Genomic DNA, 16917 nt, shown 5'->3' with positions numbered 1-16917 from the left:
CTGCATCTTTCTTGTCCCAATTTGACATTGAAGTCTCCCAGAATAATCTTAAGATTTCTGTTGCTAATGATATCCTCTGTTCTTTCCAGTTCTTCATAGAATTCACTCTTCTCCCCTTCATCACTTACGTCTGTTGTTGGATGTACAATAACATGGGTGAGATCGCCATACCTATGTCTAATAGTTAGGCACAATATCCTGTTCCTGACTGCACTGAAGGCCTTCACTAGCCCTATCACCCGCTCACTCATCACAAATCCCGTTCCATATTCATGCTTACCATTTTCTTCACAATCTTCCATAAAAGATTATTAATTTCTTCTCAAGTAATATCCCTTCCCCAAGCCATATTGTTTCTTGTAATGCAGTAACGTCTATTTTATACTCATTTAGTTCAGGGACTACTGTTGTAACAGCTACAGGCCTATAGCGAATTTTAAAATTCCGCGTGCCGACTCGTCACCCAGTGTCACCCAGTGCCATTTTCAGCTTATGGGGTGCCATCATATTCTGAGGCACGTTTGTGACATTTTTTGTGGGGGTAAAATGTTCCCTGCCCGCTGTACAGGTGCTGTGCAGGATTAGCCCAGTAGTGGGGTTGCCACTGTTCTGCCCTGAGCTAGCAGGATTTCTTTTCAAGGTTTACTCCCTTAGGAAACCTGACTTCACCAAACCTCGAGAGCCATCCCTGCCCTCTTCGTTGGAGATAGAAAAGAAAAATTAAAGACACCCTTGGGCCTCAAAACCTAGTACCATTGGTGTCGAAAAAGAAGAGTTGGCCAAGTGAGGCGAATAGGAAAGAAAACACAAGAAGCCTGACACATGTAAGTGGAAGTGACGTCAGACTTAGCTAAGGATCCATGTAGTTGCCAACCAAACACACCTAATGGTGGAGTGCCCTTCGGGGATGACTCTTTGTCTGTAGTCTCACCAACTGGCCTGTCTGGCATGGGTGATCCTACCAGGAGCATAGCTCCTGCAGCATAGCTTAGTGGATCACTGAGACACGCAAACCTACCCACCAACATAAGGTGATAGTCCTTGAGGTACTACATACCAATCCATATATTTCTTCATGGAGGAAATGAACCAAAGCAGATATTCTGAATGCATCAAATAATTGTCTTTCTTGTCTTATGTTGAGCACCATGGATCAAGCGATTCAGGTTTGGTAGAGATTCCTTGATGTCTGTAAAACTTTAGTGCAAATGAAATGAAGTGATCAGATGGCATTATTGGGTGGGAGACCTGATATGTGGCGCTTTAGAGCATTGTAAAAGTCATAAATATTGCTAAAATTGTGGTCATAATCTTAATCCAGAAAGGAACTACTGATGAAGCAAAATTCAGCACACAAACCCCAAGGAAGATATTTAATACCGAAGTTACTAGTGACTCATAATATGACTTAGGAAAAACAAATATAATTTAAAACTCCTTCTAAATGTTATGACTGTCCACATTTCGAAGATTGTGGCGATATTATCTATTTAGAGCCTGGTAAAATTTCATCAAAATGTAATGAACTGTGCATTAAACAAAGATATTTCATTAATTAAGAAAAATATAATTACCATTTAATACGGACTTTATGGACCAAAGTCAGAAATAACTATGTTCAAAAAAGATTTTGAATTGTAGATAGAGACACTTGTGACGGAAGAAGCATGTAAAAGAAATTGTAGCAAAATTGAATGATAGCTGACACAGGAAAGTTATTGATTTAAAAACATTTGGTCAGCAAAATCGGGACATATCTGAAAATACTGTACAACCCTGATATTTGCAAAGAAAACTTCCTCTGCATTGGTATTCAATCCAGACGTCTTTGATCAGACAATCTAACTATCTAGTCTGTACTGAATCTGGGACATCCAAGTTAGCTACAATCTTATTTAGTGTATTGTGAAAACAATAATATGTACCCTGTGAAACGTTAATCTAGTATTTATGGACTCTACCATCAACAAAATATCAATAACTTTTTGTACATTCCTGTATAGAAGAGGATAAAATAGAACTGAAGTTTTGATAATCCAGTATTTTATGCAGACTTAATCTCTTCAAAGTATACATCATAGTTAAATTTTATACACTCAGCATACATTTATCTACTAATTACAAACATGAATGCAAACATTGAAGTGCTGATGTATAAACTGAAAAGGAGTTGCTAAGATTTATACTGACAGCTTTTTTTTAAAAATTAATTCTTAAGAATTCTTCTACCAAATAGAATTTCTTATTTTTAAGCCTCTCTCATACGCAACTTGATGAAAAATTTTTTGCTTTCATTGTTGTTATTATGTACAATATAAAATACTATACAAACTTTTAAGTTATGTCGTTATATTAGCTTATTTGATGTTTTTTCTGAAGGATTTCCTTGGCTCTAACTACAAGATGTATCTAACAGCTCTCTTCTGTGGGCTTTCAAATAACTACGCACCATCCGACTCAACGTTGCAATATTAAAAGTTTTGCTGGTTTCGTTGTCTAAGGGCTGGGACACGTAGTTGCGGCATTACAGGCCAAATATTGCTGAGTCTACAGTATACGATAAGAATACACACATGTATCGAATGGTCTAAGCTTTCTATCACTCAGCAATTACGAATTATGAAAGTAACATGTAAATTTATAAATAAAAGATTGTAATTAAATAAAATCTGCAGGTGCTATGTACGACTTTAAATGATGAGTATGATAGTAAAAGTACTTTTGAGAATGCAGTATATTTCTGTAAAACACTTATTGGTGTCAATGATCCAGGAATTAAATAAAATACAAGTTGAGTAACAGGGAAATAATAGATTCCGGGGACTGATGGCCGTAGCAGTCTGGTCCCTTTCATTCCACAAACCAACCAATAGATTCTGACAGCATGTAATTAGTTGTGAACAACAACACAGCTCCCAAGATATTCACTTCTAAACCCACATTACTTCCTCACTGTAGGGGCCCCATGGAACTCTCACAAGTTCACAAGTCTGCACTCCGAAGTATTTCTGTCTCTCGCGACCACGCGCAAACTGCTCCACACACTCCAAGTCTCTCCGAGACTCCATGTCTGTCACGCTGTACCATTCTGGCACTTCCTGCGTCCTGTGTCGTCCAGTCCAGAACTCCCGCACACCCAGCACTCCTCCAGAACTCTCCAGAAACCATGCTCTCTTCCCACTTCCATCCAGTCTCCCCACTCACGAGCACTGTGATTGGCTAGAGCGCTCCCGCCATATCTTGAAGCGAACGCACATTCACAAACTTAATGAAACACTTTCTAAATACAGGTTTTAAATTTAAATAACGTGAAATTAAATAAATATTCCTACGGCTGGACCATAAACACGCTCTAACACACATTATTAAATACATAAACAATTAAATAAACATATATCAAAAGAAAAGAAACAAAAGGTAGCCTTGGAGCCTAACGTCTCTGTGCTTTCTAAAACACAGTAAATAATTGACCAGTTTCTTCATGAATAGCATATATCGGATATTAATAAAGATATAGATGAATCAATAAATTTATAAGCATGCTGCTGCTGTGTTTTCGTGTAACTGTGGAGTATTTATGGCCTGCCGCGATTAGTAGTAATTGGCCAATTTGACCTTTTAATAACTTATGTGCTATTTAAGTTACATGCCTGTAATTCATATCAATTTAGGTTTACACTAATAGCTTTCTAAAGAGATGGCGATCAACAAAATCGTATGGGGCGTTTATATTTTGGAAATTCGTTGCTGCGGTTACTTGTATAATTTACTCTGAATTACTAAACATTAAACTAATAAATATATTTAAAAAACTGATTACACCATCAGAATCATTGTGCAAATAATAATAATCTACATGTTTCTTTTTGAGGTATCTTGATTCATGTGACTACTGTTAATTTCTATACAAACTGTGAAATGTCTGCCATGATGGTTTCACAAAGTCCTCACTCTCAGCATACAAGTCTGTTTCACTGACACAGCCTCACCCTGGAATTCCCAGCCACAAAGCTGGACCATGCGCTGGGGCTACCCCTCTCGTCCGGCTAACATTCGCCACCACGTTTTTGTTGCTGGGCCCCGGCTGGTCGAGTGGCCAGAGTGGCCACGCCATTTTAGAATATATTCAGGGCGCCACAATTCACCCATTACCTCACACTTCTAACACCTGAAATTACGTTTAGTGCCATGTAAAGTTCCTTCATAGTAATTTTCTGTGCTGCAGATGACTGTGGAGAAAAGCGAAATAAGTGTTGAGTAATTACAGTTGGTATAAATTTTATCTTAGTTTATACAAAATAAAAGTATACAATGCCATTTACTGCACAGATAATTTGTGTGCTCTTCCCAAGAATGATTTTATTTAAGCTATCCCAGTAGTTACACTGCTTAATTTCAATTGTGATTACCTGAAGTTTAAAGACTCCCTCTTATATTTTCTTCACCTGATAACAGCTCTTATGCTCTTCCACAATTTTCTGTTGCTTTCAAAGGCACTTTAAATTTAATTTAATGCCACTTGACCAGAAAACAACATATTTTTGCATATATATTGGATGTCACTCCTAAGAGCCATCAGGTGGATTTTCTCTGGTGTCTGGCAAATATTTGCAATTTCCTTTTGGCAATATCTAGCTGGAGTGAGCCAAAACAAATATTTCTCATCATATCTTTCATGGGATGCCCATTGTAGATGGAAAGGATTTGTTTCCCATTACAAACAAAATTATTTTAAAAGGAAATTTTGGATATCCACTTGATAGAATGGTCCTACATTAGTCTACTACAATTAGTCTACTACGATATTCGTTTTTCGGTATGTATTAACAGGAACATTAATATACAGTACAATGAATAACCAGTACTCCAGCAGTGACTCATGTACTGCTCCAGTCTGCCCTGGCTGCTGGCAACATGCAGTACTGTTGCCCAGCCCCTGTGGGTGTACAGTGTTTTAGTGTTCTTGTTCACACATACTGATAAAACAAATATCGCACAAAAACTAGTTTAGGTGCATTCTATCGAATTGACACGTAAAATTGCACTTCAAAAACATTTTCTTTTTGTTGATGGGAAACAAACCGACTCTTTCTGTCAACACTAGTCACCATATGACAGATGTAACGAGCAGTATAACCTGAGCCTACTCCAACTACACACGACAGAAAGGAGATTGTAAGTGTCTGCTGAAACACCAAAGAGAACAGGAATGATGATGATTTGACACCCTGTGTAATTCTAAAGTCATCAGAATAGGCAATTAATGATAAATGTTTGACAAAATATCGTCAGGAATTTCTGTTTTTATTTGTAAAACCACTCTGCGCGAAGAGCTGTCTGGTCCTAGAAAACCAATTTTTGGCCATAGACACCTTTAAAATTTACGTTAACAATTTTTTGTTATGCACAATTTTAATTTCAATGGATAACGCGATTTACAATCCCCTAACTATATATTCTAAACTGGAGATTTACCCAACTCTCTATTTTAATGGGAACTGAAGGTCCCTAACTGCAACAGTCTTTCAAAAAGTACAATAAGTTATTCAGGCAAAAAAACGTGAAATATGGACAATTTACTGAAGGTTTCTGAATGACTTTAAACTCAATTCACATAACGTTATGTAATGGCCACGAGATATTTAAGCCATTCTAATGCAAAACATCAGACAGTAATTTGGTATGAAAATTCTTTAACCCAAATGAGCTCAGTTACTGGACATCTGCTCATTAATCAAGAGGCTCATGTACCCAACATAGTAACTGAGAAACTGAGTCAGGTTATCCTACAGAAATCCGTAAATGCGGGCCAAGGATGCCCCATGATATCAGTTGTGCAATTTATCCTCACTGTAATTATTCTTGGATAGCTGTGCTGGATGCTGCTGATGTTTGGGTAACTCTGTTGTGGAGGATGTGGGCTACAATTCGAAACTCACTGTCGTCCACATTCTCTGGATCATGACTTCAGTGTCTCCACCACACTCTGATCTCCTACCATGAACTCTGACCACCATTGCTTATTTCCTAGCATCTTCCTAAGCTCAGCACCATTTTACTGAGAAGCCACACAAATCCGCCAAAACCAAAAGCGTGTGTATGGTTTCCCAATAAGAAGGGTTCTCTCCAGCATCTAGAATGCTGGCAAGACAACTTGTCACAACACCAGTCCAATTGTACTGCACAATCGCCTTCCGACTTTTAAATAGCAGTCGCTTTGGCTCTGTCTAATCCATGTCACTGACTAATTTACCAATGCTACATTTTCGCACCCGGCACTAGCCTCACACATGAGGTTCTCTGGAATTAGAGAGTCATATGAGAGGCAGGGCCAATTATTTCACCGCTCCTTGTTTCTTTGGGAAAGTGAGCAATGGTTGTTGGCAAAGGCTTTTATTGAAACAGAGGGTTACTGGAACCAAGGCACAGATATTAGGCAGAGAAATGGGCCTAGTACAATTTACAAAATGTTCATTGACATTATAACCACCATGTGAGACCTTAATTTCTTTGCTCGAATTCTTTATAATATTACTGTCACAGAAATGGGGTTGTAAATATTATAATAACTGTTAATACATATAATAAAAATGATCAGTTTCCCAGTCTAGTTAGGGTGTGTATACAGCAATCTAATTACACCGATACAGTAGAACAAACATGCTACTGTACATTTCACACTGACTTACAGAGAGCAAACAAAAGTTATCTGTAGATAATTTAGTTGAATTACGTTTTATACGTATTACTGATATGCTTATTGTAATGATATGTAATGAATTTCCTTACTAATTACTTAGTATGGCTAATATTTTGATGTGGCTTAATGCAGACTATTTACAGGTTAAATAATGTAAGTGTAAAATTATTATTTTTGTAATAGAGCTATGCATGTAATTACAATCCACTACATAAAGTATGATTGTGTAATATTTTTCTATAGAATAGATATTCTAAAAGAAAGTTTTTGAGCTTATCAAATTTCTCTTTACTCCATGCCAGTCATTTTATGTTAACACCAGTGATCAAAATGTTAGTAATAATAATACTTATTACTTTCTGATCTAGTTTTAATGATAACTAATAAATGTATTTTTTAGTATTGTAATTCTGAATGTTGTTAGTTTTACTGAATTTTAATGAATTGTTTACAACAAATTTAGCAAGAGGCCTTACGATATGTCAGGCTGTAATTACAATATATAACTCCTTATACAGTGTCTACAGGATTAATGGGAGTGGAAACCCAGTATTTGTCTTACTTCATGACTGTGGAACATTTCTTTACTTAAAAGTGAATTATACTATAACAAAATTTTCTTTGGCTATATCTAAATAAGTCCATTTTGATTGTTCCTTTGAGCCTGTACTACACACACAGCGTCTATGAGAGGAATATAGATGGATTCCATATATTTTCTTACTTTGTAACTTTGTGCAGTACTTTCTTAATATCCTTTGGGTGTCATTGAGGGAGTCCATATCACTTATTCTTCAGGGCTCATGAAACATACCGTTTTTACGTGAATCTAGTTCAACTGGTTCAAATGGCTCTAAGCATTATTGGACTTAAGGGAATATAGTGTGCACTTTTTTTACCATACAAAGTTCTCAAACCTGGGGTGCACCTAAGATTCGATGGCACATTAGATTTGAGTACCAACTTGAATCGCTGTTTTTACCCTATGTGATCTGAAGTAACAAAACCTTTATTAAATTCTAACAAGAAAATATAGGCATGGTATCTGTGAATTAAAGAAAGGAAGGTGTAAATTGGGTAAGAGGCTATCGAGTTAAAAGAGCTGGTATATATTTCCTGTTATGAATTCTGTTTGCAGACATCAGAACAAAATCCATTACTGCCAGAAGAGGAAATTTTCTTTAGTCGTCAGTTCAAATAGAATGTGTCTTTTTTGTGTGTATTTTATTTGCTAGTTGAAATTTAGGTTCTGTCAAGTACATCGACACATTGTTGTACTTCTCAATCTCGTAGGCCTACCATAGTACTTCACATTATGTTTGCATTAGGTAGTCACAAAATGGAAGGCAAGTAGAGCAGAATATCGTATGAAGCTTATTTCAACCGTAAAGTAATTCTTTATGCTGAAAAATATTGTAACAGAAGGGCAGGAAGAGAGTTCAATGTAGCTGAGAGTAAAGTTCACTTATGGAAGGAACAGAAATTGGAATTATTTTCAACTACCGTGAAACGTAAGGAAAATTGCCTTCCAAACATTTCTAAACATCGATGTTTATTTGCTGGGGAAAATATTTAAATATAATAACATTAAACAAATTCAGAAGGGAATGTTAGATTCCTTTTACCTTATCCATTATTTTTTTTATTTAAGTATCAAGAAAGTCAATCAGTGTTGTTTTTATTCTTCAATACAACTGACTTTTTCATTTTTAAAAAAGCATTGTCTAAGGAAAATTATTGCATCAATTTATATTCTTATCTGTTCACAGTGTAGGATTTATCTTTGTCCAGCTATTGGCAAATCTAATATATATATATATATATATATATATATATATATATATATATATATATATATACTTTCAAGTATTTGGGCTCTTTTATGGAACTGCAGTCATAGGAAAAATATTCTACTCCCCGTGGAAATTTTACAAAATATCATGGAAACAAAACAAAATAAAGTAAGGATTTTGGAGACACAAAACACAACACATATAATGCAGGCAACGCCACACGCAACGTTAGAACTGTCTTCCCAAGAAATCTTGATGGAGTTGTATGGTTCCAATCAATTTATTTGAAGACCTACGTGAATGTCGTTCGTTACTTGGAATTCATTGTGAAACGTTTAGCTTTCCTGTTCCGACAACAGTGGGTCGACCTTTATTTACAATTTCTTTTTTCTCTACATGGCAATACCCACAACATCTGTGAAACAAATCAGTTTTGCAAGTTAGTTATTAAATAAAAATTTTTGACATATGGTAGTTATAGTATCAGATGAGTGCCAGTAGTATACTGATCTTGTGAATCAATTAGCCAGTAATTTGGCTTAAGATGAACATACAATCGAGAGTTTCATTCGATATCAAAGTTTCAACAACGAAACACTGTCACATCTTTGTTGCGGCAAAGATTTCAAACTGTTCTGCTAACAAAGTTATGTCGTTCAAGGCGGCATGGAGGATGGTAGAGCTGTGTAGCTGAACAGAGGGGAAGAGAAGCATCTTTCGTTGCTGACGAATGTCATAACCAATTATCATGATCGCAATGATTTGACTAGCACTACCGCTCATCACTAGTATTTTACAACTTCATTAGAACATCTGTCAACGATGGAAACCAAGAAGCACAGAGTGTATAAGGTCGTCCTCACCGGAGGTAAGACAACCGCAGTTATGTTTTTAGTTTGAATGAAGACTTTTGGTTTGCGGACATAATTTTTTTACGCTATGTGACATGTTTGGTTCATTAATACGTGGTGGTAATTTTGCAAATCCGCTTAATAGAAGACATTTGCGCACACATTCATAAAGTTTATCCAGCCTTTCGATGTTTCAGGACCCTGCGGTGGGAAAACTACCGGGCAATCACGTCTGTGCACGTTTTTTGAAAATATGGGATGGAAGGTAAGTGATTTGCCCTTTTTCTCAAATGCGGGAGTGCTTACTGATGGAAGTTAGGACTAGTTTAGAAAACCGCGGTCGCTCCCAGTGATAACCTTTGGGAATACATTGCAGAGGAAGTTTGGTTCGGTTAGCGTCGCATTAGTAGGTTGTCGTCAAGGAAAGTTCGCTCCTTCAAAATCCTAGAGAATGGTAGAAAGTAATAAACAATAAAATTACTTCCACACTGATTTGTAAATAATTTCTGAAGAGATTACCACGTTAGTAGGCTAATCCTCAGTAGTGTATTTATTGAGACTTGTGATCTATGTTGTTAGAGATCAGATGGTGTAAAGTGTTCGAAACAATAATCTGACCTGTTTTTTTTCCCCAGATATGTGAAGGGGTATGTTTTAATGTTAAAACGTTAAATTCTTGAGTGTGTAACATGTTTAGTAAAAAAAACTTCATTTTTTCGTATCTTCAGGATGACCGTTGTCAAATTTTAAATACCGGTGTTTAGTAAGTAGGTTACTAACAAACAATGGGTTTTCCATATGACAGAAAACAATGTTACAAAAATAGATCTGAACTACTTGAACTGGCTCAGAATGAGGAGATTACAGAGCATCTTGCAGAATAGTAAATGTTGATTGACATATTGACTAGGGAACATATGTTAAACCATGTAACAGTGACAATAACTATACATTACAAATAAGCATTTCTGCACAGTGAACTCGTGTAAGCTATTAGATTATTTTCTTTTATGAAATCTTCTCCATTTTTTATCATTTATATGTTTATACCCTGTTCTCTGTTCCCTCCCTGTTTTAGTAGAGGTCATGGCCTGTATGCAATGTAATTTGGTACAATACATATCTCCATAACTGGCCATGTTTAAATGTGTCCGCCCATCCAAATGAAACTTACAATGAGAACAGTAAGACACCAGTTTGCAGTAAGTAAAAACACAAAATGTTTTATATTAATCCTATGCCTCATCGTCATGTGGCGTGGGTCAAGTGAAGTTTGCAGTACCATCCATTAGCTTTAATCCGTGACATAACTGTGTTGTGGGGTCAAGAGTAATATTTGAGTCACTTTGGCCAGTGATGTAATGTTAATGGGTGCTGTCACATCACAATCCTGTGCATATATTCAGTTTGATAGTTAGTAAAGCCAATGAATGTGAAGAAAAATGAAAGAAAATTTAAAAAATAAGTGGTTGTGGTTAGATAGATTCATTGCTTAGCATGAACTACAGTTACGCACAAAGATGACAGTTTGAGTTTACAAAGTTGCATTGAACTCTTCAGTTAATTATTTTGTGATTCATTCACTGATAATGTGTCCTTGAATTTTTTTTTGTAAAAGAGGCTTTCATTATAATATCATTATGCTTTGGTAGTTAGTCACTTTTATTACACAAACTCTTACATACAGATGCAGTTTGGCACTGTGGCAACAAGGAATCGGAAATTTTCTTTGAGTCTGACATTTTTTAAATTTTTGCTAGTCAGACTAAGAGTGAATATACATCTTTTAGTCATTACTTTTTTGCATTGACAATTGTCAGTGACTAGTAAATCAGCCTTGTGGCACCTTTTGATGCCTGACAAACTTTGGCCAGACACTTAAGTGTGAACTGGAGGGCAGTCGTGGACGTAGATTCCCACTTAAGCTACTTGTTCTGAACTGGGCTTTGCCACCCTTCTTCACACACATTCGTATCATGTCAACAAGTACAAATTCTCCAAATTAACATTGTTGTACAAGTAACCTTTAAATTTTAGTTACATCCAAGCAGCTCTTGATGTATTGTTGACCTTTGTTCAAGATTAAGATGCAATTCTGTTCTGTGATCATATTTGTAACTCAGTCATTAACTTCGATGGATTGTGATCATAACCCATATGTCCCTTTTTCAGGTGTCTAGAACATATAGCATTTGGGAACGAAGTGTGGCTAGAAACCAGTTACGAATAATGTTTTGTGGTAGCTGAAGGACAATTACTCCCTATTCATTTGTAGGTGGCAATGGACCTGAAAACCTCCATTACACTGGACATTTTCTGCTTTAATTTGCCATCCTGTTATACACGTAACACAACTTCAACCAGTATGTGACTTTAAAATGCTTGAACAGCTAAAACTAAAAATGTTAAATGTGAGCAGGGCTACCATTGAACATCCTATCAACAATGAGGTATTACATATTACGCAAAAGCTTGGCTTGATCAATGCTGGGGAAGGAAATAAGTTGTCCTTTCCAAAGGACCATCCTGTTATCTGGCTTGCGCAATTTAGGAAATTTGTGGTAAAGTAGTCTGGGCAGTTAACACTCTGATAACACATTCATGATGACTAAGGTTGAAGTATACATCCAGGTGATTTCTTAAAGTGTTGAAGGCAAATGTAAGGCTAGTTCTTTCGTCACTTGGGTTTTGGTACATGTCCCAACATGACACAGGAAATGTTTTTCAACACCATCTGTTCTTCAAAGTGTTAAATCTCTACTTTTCTGCTGAATGACATTATGTTGCATTAAAACTCTTCATTACTTCTTCCACTAAAAAGTGGGACATACAGGAATGCTCTCTATAATTGGTCAGATTTGACCACTGGTGCAGGAAACATGAAACATACGGCAAATGCCTTGAACAATATGGCCACTGTAACATACCGTTATTGGCGAAATTGGGGTTGCTTTTTTTTTTGTTTTGCCCCCACATTGATGGCTGTGCCAATTCACAACCAAACTGTTACTATCCAACTTAACCTATACCTCAGGCTGAGCTACAGACCAGTGTCATCATAACCAGTTTCCTTTCATGTTCGTTGGCTTCACCAATCCAACAAAACTATAAATTTATGCACCAAAAGTAATGGCTAGCAGCCATTAACTGTCACTGGACAAAGCCAACTACTCGTATCAGACATTCCTCTTGACCCCCAAAGTGAAGTTATATGGCATGAATGGCTAAGAGACCAAGAAGGGCAGGTTTAGTTGTGTAATTGGAAAGGTTTTCCCTGTCCTTTGCATCCAGTCACCTTCCCATCATGAAATATGAGTGTCATCTACTACTTTAAATTATGCTGCACTTCCCTCTTTGTACATATCTATACTACCGTTAATTACCACCTGTCTAAAGCAAAATATGGAAGTCATTTTCACTGTTTTTTCATTTAGTATACAATACTACTGCAAGGACATCATTTCATAGTGTAAGGTATTGTAAGAGATTGGTGGCTGATAGGTACTACTATAGGAAAATACATGAAAATTCTTTAGATGAATCGAAGGATTAATTTGTTCAAAGACTTGGAAATATGTAGATGTAGACCTGAGCCTTCTGTGTGAAACTGACTAGTTTTATCTTGTGAAGGAACATCTTTGAAGAAAGATCAAGGAAATATAGAAAAAAACACCTTAAAATAGCAGCACCTAGTGGGACGAGTTTGTTACAGAACCTACTTACTATTAGAGTTGTCCTGAAGTGTTACCCTGTAGGTAATGCAACTTCTGTATTAAAGTTGCATTCTTGATATTGAACCAATACTCCGATAACACTTAAAATATAGTTGGTATGTTTCATCTGTACAGTATGTCTATTTTCAGCATAAATTTGTAATTGTTGTTATTTATATTGTGTTTTTAGCCTCCAGAGTCATATTTATACAACAAAGAAGGGAGTGTTAAGTGTTCAATGTGTAGATAAGCATTTTCATTTTCTATATATAAAGTTCAGTTTTACATAAATACATTACATAGTACTCAGTGGTTGCCAACTGATGAACTGAATATATCGCAAAAATCAATTTTTCCTCCAAGCAGATCCTCAACAATGTCCTGATCTCCAAGTAGACCAGTCAAACTCTGCCAGAGCATGTCAGTGGTTACTGCAGAGGCACTGGCCACATGCAAGCTCTCCAGTTTGTCTGCTGGGGTTGAATAAGATCTTCACTATCCAACTCATTTAGTGTACTATTGGTTCTCAACACCCCAACAATATGCACAGACAGCAGCATTTATCTTACAAAGATTACACAGAAACTGATTGAGCTACAGCGGTAAGACCCTCTATGAATTTTTCAGGATAAAATTGTCCCAAGACCTCGAAGAATGAGTGGAGTGGGGGGTGTCTTCTTGCAAATGACACAACCCTTCGTGAGCACCTACTTATCCTCAGTTCAATGCATCTGTATACATCTCTGAACATAAAGTGAGGGTAAATAACATATGGAAACAAGAAACGTGGCAGCACAGACACCACCAGTGCACTGTACACGTGCGACGTGCTTGGTGCAAAAATCATAATTTACAGTCCGAACATGCTATCTGGTGATTCATAATATCCATTGTAAGGATATACATCCATCATGGAAATTTACTGTCATGTTCACAGTATGGGCTTGTATTTCTCATCCTGTGCATATTAGCATTATGTATTCTAAATGTGTGATTGGTATAATCAGTCTGCCTCTTGAGCTCAGTGGCCAATGTGTGTGATGGCAGTGCAAGGTACCCACCAGGTTCAATTCCTGGTTACTGCCAGGGACTTTCCCTTTGGGGAGAACTGGAAAGGGATGCACTCAGCCTCATGATGGTAATTGAGGAGGTGCTTGATTTAAAAGTAAGAACTCCATGTCAAGAAAACTGATAGCAAACAGTTTTCTGTGATGTTTGGAAGCTGTTTATTTGCAAACATTATTTAAGTTGTAAATAATCCACAGCAAGGGTGCTTGGTTGATATTGCATAAGGTCCTCAGTAGCACTTGGTAAATAACATATTTATCAAAGCCACTTCTTTTTGGCTAGCAGTTTATGCTTTCTGCATCCATAATGGTTTCCTTTATGAAAGAAGCTAATAAGAGGCAATACATGACTCAATAGCAGAGAAGCAGGTGGTATGGGAGTCATCAGATGTTTACCACTATGTGGAAGATATTACAAAATTAATAATTAAGTTTTGTTGCCAAAAATTCTTTTTTCAAGAACACTCTATTACAAGTGACATGCTATTATGTGACAGTTTGAAAGATAACTTTCTTCTTTACAATTTCAGGTATTTAGAGTACCAGAAACAGCAACAGTTCTTTTGAGGTATGTAGTTCTTGTTCATTTAAATTTGGCCCTTTCACATTGGTTCACAATTTTGAAAAATATTGTGCTGATGTTTATGTACCTGTCAATTAATGTCACAATTTCTTTATCTGTTTTCTAGTGGTGGGATAAAATTCACAGATCTCTCAGCACAAGAGGGTGAGTACAATTGTCAGTAATGTACTTACAATGTGAATGCAGCCTTCTACACTGTCCTTCTCCTTGTCTGTGTGCTCAAAAGTACTGCGGAATGCACTTGTGTATATACTAATTCTTGAAGAGAAGAGGACCTTGATACTGATTTACTCATGTGTTTTTTCCTAACTCATGGTAAATGTTAAGTGTTGGACTGATTCTTGTGATCCACTAACAGTGGTAAATAATTGAACAAACTGTATTGTACAAAATGGTGAATTATCATTCTGATGGCATTACCGGTAAATTACCGGTAAGGGACAGTATAAGGACATAGTAATTTGAGACAGAACAGTAAATTGTTAATGTTGATTAAGATTGTGTACCTATTTCACATGCCTATTGACATGTGTACTAACTGCTGTTGCTCCCTTGTATATTTAGCTTTTCCTGTTGCTTCTGTCAGCTGCAATATTTGTCTGTATATTTTATTAGTCATTGTTCTGGTCACAGCTTGTTGTTGGAACGAATTGGGTGCGATTGAGACTATTGTAAGTATCTTATCTAACCAAAGTTTATTTAATATACCTTATGCAGTGGTGTTAAAAACAAAGATTCCAAGACTTACCAAGCAGGAAAGCGCTGGTAGACAGGTACAATAAAATAACACACAAACACACGAACAAAATTTCTAGCTTTCGCAACCAACGGTTGCTTCTTCAGGGAAGGAGAAGGAAAGATGAAAGGATGTGGGTTTTAAGGGAGAGGGTAAGGAGTCATTCCAATCCCGGGAGCGGAGAGACTTACCTTAGGAGGGGAAAAAGGATAGGTCTATACTTGTGTGTGTGTGTGTGTGTGTGTGTGTGTGTGTGTGTGTGTGTGTGTGTGTGTGTGTGTGTGTGTGTGTGTGTGATAGGTATATACTCGCGCGCGCGCGAGTATATACCTATCCTTTTTTCCCCTTAAGGTAAGTATTTTCGCTCCCAGAATTGGAATGACTCCTTACCCTCTCCCTTAAAACCCACATACTTTCGTCTTTCCGTCTCCTTCCCTCTTTCCTGAAGAAGCAACCGTTGGTTGCGAAAGCTAGAAATTTTGTGTGTTATTTTATTGTGCCTGTCTACCGCCGCTTTCCCACTTGGTAAGTCTTGGAATCTTTGTTTTTAATATATTTTTCCCATGTGGAAGTTTCTATTTTATGCAGTGGTGTTATCTTTCCAGCGTTGTAGACTTAAGTTGCTCTGACACCTGAAGGTCTTAAGATCTTAATCATGGCCTTCTGCACCACTATAACGTTTTAAAACTTTGCTCCCTTAACCCTGTCCTAAGCTGTTCTTCATAGCAATTTTAGTCTACAAAACTGTCTGGTTCCTATATACTCAAAATTTGTTATGTATGGCCATGTTTCACCAAAGTGAAATTTGTTGTCCATGGTCTAACCCAAAGTGTTTGTTCATAACATCTGAAATGAGGAGACATGATGGCTGAGCAGTGTATTTATGTAGCTAATGATATATTGTTTTTCTTTTGATTTGAGGAGAAATATTATGTATTTAATGTAACAACCATACTGCTTGGTAGAGTTTAATCAAATTGAATAATCAGAAAAACTGTGTGTGCACCTTGGCATTCTTATTAGTGCATCTCTTTGGACGCAAGTAAACAGAAAATAATATAAACTAAGTAATTAGCTTCCAAGGTAAAATAAGCCATCAACTTTACTCTGAATTGTTTTGAAATAATAATGTACATTTAATATTAACATTCATTGTTTTCCCTAACTTACAACTAGACTGGAGCAGACTGCAAGCAGGGGAAATGAAATTTCTCAGAGCAATTAAGGAAAAACAAGAATGGACAGAATAAGGAATGTAGAGATAAGGACCTTAAACAAGAAAGTATGAGAAGAAATTGAAAGAGATAAAGATGGTATTGGCGTGTTAAAAGGATGTATGGGCAGAGACCCCCAAAATTATGGAAGAACTAAAGATGGATGGGAAAAGACCTAGAGGGCGCCAAAGAACATGGCGGAATAGACAGACAACCAGTGAGGCCCCCTGCGGGTCTGGAGGTATTCCTGCTTGTTGTAA

At 36.8% G+C, this 16917-nt stretch overlaps 1 protein-coding gene across 2 annotated transcripts in view; it reads left to right on the top strand.

Moving 5' to 3' along the window:
* The first annotated feature begins 9123 nt into the window (after positions 1-9123).
* The window catches only part of LOC126273842 (TRPL translocation defect protein 14), a 249328-nt gene continuing 241534 nt past the window's right edge, over positions 9124-16917 (top strand). Inside the window, exons 1-4 of one of the 2 annotated variants that reach the window (XM_049977064.1) lie at positions 9124-9361; positions 9542-9609; positions 14655-14692; positions 14814-14851. In XM_049977064.1, the coding sequence (XP_049833021.1) occupies positions 9316-9361; positions 9542-9609; positions 14655-14692; positions 14814-14851 (190 nt within the window). In that variant the 5' untranslated portion in view covers positions 9124-9315. The remainder of the gene's footprint in view (positions 9362-9541; positions 9610-14654; positions 14693-14813; positions 14852-16917) is intronic. The other variant, XR_007549693.1, reaches the window with a different exon arrangement.

The sequence above is a fragment of the Schistocerca gregaria genome, chromosome 1 (assembly GCF_023897955.1).
Source record: "Schistocerca gregaria isolate iqSchGreg1 chromosome 1, iqSchGreg1.2, whole genome shotgun sequence".
In the NCBI taxonomy this organism is placed as follows: Eukaryota; Metazoa; Arthropoda; class Insecta; order Orthoptera; family Acrididae; genus Schistocerca; species Schistocerca gregaria.
This window is presented reverse-complemented; position numbering and strand designations above follow the sequence as displayed.